The following is a 5691-nucleotide window of genomic DNA, read 5'->3' as shown; positions in this document are numbered from 1 at the left end:
CAGGGGCTCCCAGGGTGACAGCTCTCACTCGAGGTCCCCACAAGCCACAGCTGCAGCCTGTCTTCTGCCCACCTCCACTCCCTGGTACTTTACAGCTTCATTCCTCAGAGCAGGACATGCCCAGGGCCGCAGAGGAGCGACAAGTTAGCTCCTGGGTCAGTCCCAAGTCACTGCACAAAATCCCACATCCCAAACCTGCCCAATCGCAATTGCCTGTGAGCCCAGAGCATACGGCAGGGCTCAGCAGGCCTAGGATGGAGCCAGAGAGCCAACTTTAACAGCACTCTGCCAGAGCCACCATCTTCCTTATAAATAACCCAAGTGTTTGCGCAGCACAAAGTAATGTTGCAGAGAGTCTTCCACGCCCGGGATGTGAACGACTACACGCATCTCTCTCACACACATGCTGGTGTTCGAAAAGTAGACAGTGGCTCTGGCCACACCAGGTAGCTGTTGGGCAGAGATGTGTCTGGGCCCATGTTTAGGAGAAATTGCTCTGGAGCTATACCTCACTCATGCTCCACAGCAGGTGCTCCCTCACCGTCAGCTCTAGCACCACTGTGGGTAACATGTGACTTCTGCCCCCCAGGCCTCAGCACACACCCATGATGAGCCCAGACTGTCCACGGCACGGTCAGCATCCCGAAGGTTGGCGTCCTCTGAGCACCCAGGAGGGGACGGCGCTGGCTGGCCCACCTGCACCCTGGCCATGTCCATCCTTGCCTGGTCTCCTATATCCTCACCTGCCTCTCCAGGCAGTGATACAGCATAGTCAAGGAAACAGCCACGCACCTTAGTCTGAGCGAATCAGCAGCCGTCCTGGCCTAGAAACACAGGTGCCCACCAGGCCCAGCACCCACAGCGACCTGCCGACAGCACTTCTCCAACTGTCAGTTTTATCCACTGGTTTGGAGAAACAAGATTTAACATCACCAGAAGATGGAAATATAGCAAGGAACAGACTGCAACAGCTTTAGACTTTTGTGGGTGAAGATTAAGCACTCAGGCCCATGCCCTGGCTGCCAGCAGCGCACCACAGATGCAGGATCAGGCGTGCAAGCCTGGGCAGGGGGGGCGGGGGGGGAGTGTTATGTACAATGGCAAGGCAGTATCTCACCCTATTTGCTCCAAATTCCCAAGGCCAGTGCCAGGCACAGGGAATACACACATGCTCAGTAAATACTTCATTAGGCGATTAACGACTGCAGTTGTGATGAATTCCACGAAGGAGATGCTTGGTAATGCAGAAAGCTGGCGAGTAAGAGGTGTGGGTGGCAGTACAAAGAAATAGAGGCGGTGCAGTGCAGACAGTCCAGAGACCATGGTGGGGGGACTCTAACAGTAACAAGTGGCATTACCAATCAGCTTTGAGACAACAGACTCATTAGTGATACAGCAAAAGGTGACCGTCGGTTCTTCCCTCAGAACACGCGTGCACGCGCCACAGACAATGCCAGCTGGAGTAAAGACACACACACGTGTATGATACAAAATATTATCTTTATGACTTGGGATTAGGGAGCGGCTTCTTAAGCACGTCTAAGATGCTCAAACCATAGAAGATCGATAAATTGCTACATAATAAAAAACTATAAAATATTATTCTAAATAATGTTAAGACAACTGGTAGATTGAGAAAAAATATTTATAACATATGTAACAAAGGATTAATAGCCAGAACAGATAAAGAACATCAATCCAGTAAGAACAAGATAGCCAGTGGGAAAATGGGGAAAAGATTAAAAAAGGCATTTCACAGACAAGGAAACCAGCACCTCACTACACCGTCTGGCCACCCAGCACCACAGGATCATCACACACTTACTAGGCCAGAAGCCGCTGCTGAGACCGAAATGACCCGTAAACTCCAAGTAACTTTCTGGAGACAAATGCTGCCATCTTAATAAAAGAAATAAAAAGTCCCAGGATAAGGATATTTATCTTTGCGGTACATGTTGGATTTAGTGATTGTCTCCTCATGAACTTTGATTTCCATGTCTGAGCACCTCACCATTGGCCTCCAGCCACACCGACTGGCAGTGGGTTAAGCAGCCCCACTGGGAACCAGCATGGTGTCTCCTCCTCACGCACACTGATGAGAACACACAGAAAACTTTTTAAAAAGATGTATTCTTGAACATTTTAAATTAAAAAAAATCAAAAGAAAAATTGAACAGTGCCTAAATCTTTATTTTTCATAACCTACATTTTTTTCAAATTAGACATTTTTACACTGAATGACACAAAAGGAAACTTAAATTACCAATAGTTACACGTAAGCTTGATTCCAGTCTCAATGAAAACAGAAACAAAAACCCTTGGGACACGTCCACATCACACTCCACTTGTGACCTGGTGGCCGGCACGTGGTCAGTCTCCAGGCTGGTGCCCCTGCACCCCGGTGCTAGCACAGTGACCACAGCCTGCCGAGGGGCACCCGGCAGGCACAACCCGAGATCTGTTTCCTGGACGTGCAGAGCCGGCTTTTCACAAACTGTAGGACCCTGACCACACAGCAGAGAAGACACGTCCCATCCCCGCCAGTGATGACCAGTGACATGGCGACAGGAGTCTGAGGAAGGCAGGAACGTGTGGCTCTTCCTCCTGGGATACATGCTTGGAGGAGCAGGGCCTGGTTCTCACTGTACTAGCTCCACAGGGCAAAGACCATCACACGATTTTACAAGTTACGATGTCATTCGTCATTGCTGGGGGACAAGAAAGAGTTAACTTTTACAAAAATGTGTGAAAGCCACTGTCACCACTGCAGGAGGCAGCAGTCTGCTGGCATACCACACTTCCTGCGCAGTAACTCCTCTTGTCTTCTAAGGGGAGAATCTCAAATACCAGAAAGTTTTTTTTTGACATCATATAGCTATTTGGCATGTCGCCTTTGCTTAATTAAAAAGAATGCTATAAAAATCACACAGAGTAGGGCTGCAGCTCTGACGCTCAGCTCTTAGGCTGCCACTGGCTGGGCAGGAGCTACTCTATGGCCTAGACGCTAACAGCCCTCAGCTCACTCCCTGTGCTGCGACGCTCAGACCTGGGGGAAAGGGTTTCTCATTATTAAAAGCCAGGGACTTGCTTGGCAGGTGGGAGGCACCCTGATTTGGGAAGGAGGTGGTGCCCAGGCCCCCAGCGAAGACACCCCATGAGGGCCTAGGCCTGAGGCGCCTTCCCAGCTCTTACAGCATCTGTGAGTTTGGGCTTCAGAGGTCAATTATTCTGATTTTTTGGTCAGTGATCTGACAACTACAAAGATATAAATTCCCTCCTTTAACGGGTATCTAAAAAACATCAGCACTGTGTGTATTTCTGTATGTTTAAATAGTGGCAACGGATATGATTATTTTCTACCTTTAGCTGAAGATCCTGCCAATTTTTGCTTTCTGTGTCATACTTTAAAACCTTTCACATGCATTATAAGGGGTCTGTACTTGCACCCTTGAAGGAGCACAAGACACGTGAGGCTTTAATGAGACTTTCCATTTCCCTTTGGCAGCAAAGAGGCAGCATCAGTTCCACACACCAGTATCAGAGAAAAAGAAAAATAATCTCAACAAATTAAAATAATATTCAAACCACAACATTTAGTTTATCTACATCCAGCGCAACAGCAACATTTATAATATATCAATAATTTTTATCAGATTTTTCTCTGTAGGTACCTTTTTAATATGTTCTGATTATTTACAACTGTACAAGCGGAGCACACTCCCGAGTGCACATATTTAATACAGTATCGACTCATTCATTTACAGGATTTTTCAACAATCTGAAAAAAGATCAACTGTGTGAACTCTCTAAGGTATGTTACAAAGACGACTGCTCGTTCCTGCACCACAGAGCGCTCACCAGGAGGCTGGCCGCAGACCCACACGCCGAGCAGCTGGCCGACAGCCCGGACAGGCTCCACCAACTCGAAGCTGTCTCATACAAAGTTAAGGCAAAGTCATTTTCAAGTTTAAATAAAATTCAAGTCTTTAAATATTGGATGGAAATATTTTTTTTTCTTTAAAAAAAAAAAAAAAACCCTCAGTCTTGTTAAATAACATCTTGTGGAATAAACTGTATGGTTACATTTAGCAGGAAATATTCTTATTTTAATGTTTGCTGCTTAGAATACTTAAAGAAGGATTTTAGGCATTTTAAAACAAAATAATTTATATTTAACTTTATTACAAACTTGCTAACCCTAGTGCATCCTTTTCTTCAGAAGTGCAGCACTTCTAGAAGTGAATCACCGAGACCCTCATCCTGAAGGTAAAGAGCTGGGTTTTGTCCTCCACCAGCCAAAGAGGGGAAGCCACCAACAATACTCAGGGTCACGTGACGTGAACCATGTGCCGATGCAGAGCACGGGGAGCTGTCCACGGGGAGCTGGCAGGCTGTGAACTCTCCACCCAGTGCTGGGGACAGAGACAGAAATGTGCACGGAGCAGGTGTCGCCGCAGGAACTCATAGGATCAGAACAACATCGTGGTACAACTTCTGTAACATGTCAGTGGGCAATAAAGTTTATATTTTCATTTAGGTTCTATTCACAATGTGCTTTGAATTTATTTTACATAATAGCCACTTGAAACTGGAGTGAGAAGCTGGTTACTTGCTTGCAGCACATCGAAGCTCAAGGTCTCAGGTGCCCCCGTGCTCTCTGCAGCTGCGTCTTGCCCACCACATCGGAAGGGGTCTCTGCACTCTCAGTGCCAGAGCACCCGGCGGCCTGGACGCAGGCACAGCCCATGCCCTGCAGCCCCTCCTCCAGGAGGCTGTGCCTCCTCTGCCGGGGCAGCCCCTCACCCACCTGCCGGGCTGCTGAGAGATGTGCACTTGCAGCCCAGTCACTGAAAAACATAGCATAGCTCCCTTAATTTAGAAAAACTCACTACATACAGCTTGCATTCAGAGCCACATGGAGGCTTAAAGAATACCAATTTGTTAGGATAAATGCATTTTCTATCCTGGAAAAAAAAATCTGACTTATGCATCACCTCTAGTTAAGCACCAACCTAAAATAAGGTTTATATTAATTAAATCCTGAAAAATAGATTTTTTTTCTCAAGAGGGGGAAAATCCAACTCACAGAAGAAAAATAACTTGCAGGATCCCCAAGGCCTCAAACACTGCAAGCTCCTAACCAGCAACTCACTCACGCGCTGAGTGGAAGTGTTCCGCGCAGTCGGCTCTCACTGGGGGGACTTGGGAGGAGTGCTCTGTTCCCTGCTAAGGCGCTTCCCGAGGGCTGGGGGCGAGGGCCGGCGCCCCGGCTGCCGCCTCTGGTCTCTGGGGGCTGCAGGCGTGGACTTGAGGGCAGGGGTCTCTCTTTGTCTCTCCGTGGGCTCTACCAGCTGCTTGTCCTCCTTCCCGCAGCTGACAGTGTTGGGCTTCTGTTCTCTTGGGGGTTGCAATGGGGAAGAAGGAGGCTCTTTACTTGTCCTCTGACAAATCTCTGCGTAGCTGGGCTTCCGCAGTTCCTGGAAGCAGACAGAAGTGGGATCACGTGCACGAAATGACACTGCCCAGGACCATACAGACACACATTCACTTAAAAGTAGAGTTTTAACTGTAATTAAATTTCCATATTCATTCAGCGTTTTGTTTTTTTTTTTTGAGACAGAGCCTCAAGCTGTCCCCCTGGGTAGAGTGCTATGGCATTACAGCTCACAGCAACCTCCAACTCCTGGGCTC

General features: G+C 47.8%; 1 protein-coding gene across 3 annotated transcripts in view; it reads right to left on the bottom strand.

The window, feature by feature from the left end:
• Positions 1 to 2169: 2169 nt before the first annotated feature.
• The window catches only part of LARP4B (La ribonucleoprotein domain family member 4B), a 95517-nt gene continuing 91995 nt past the window's right edge, over positions 2170 to 5691 (bottom strand). For all 3 annotated transcript variants that reach the window (XM_023511384.1, XM_023511385.1, XM_003786845.3), the window contains one exon: positions 2170 to 5477. In XM_023511384.1, coding sequence (XP_023367152.1) covers positions 5190 to 5477 — 288 coding nt within the window. In that variant the 3' untranslated portion in view covers positions 2170 to 5189. The remainder of the gene's footprint in view (positions 5478 to 5691) is intronic.

Source organism: Otolemur garnettii, unplaced genomic scaffold (genome assembly GCF_000181295.1).
Source record: "Otolemur garnettii isolate 467f Iridium unplaced genomic scaffold, OtoGar3 scaffold00019, whole genome shotgun sequence".
NCBI lineage: Eukaryota > Metazoa > Chordata > Mammalia > Primates > Galagidae > Otolemur > Otolemur garnettii.
The sequence above is the reverse complement of the archived record's forward strand: the minus strand, read 5'-3'. Positions and strand labels throughout refer to the sequence as shown.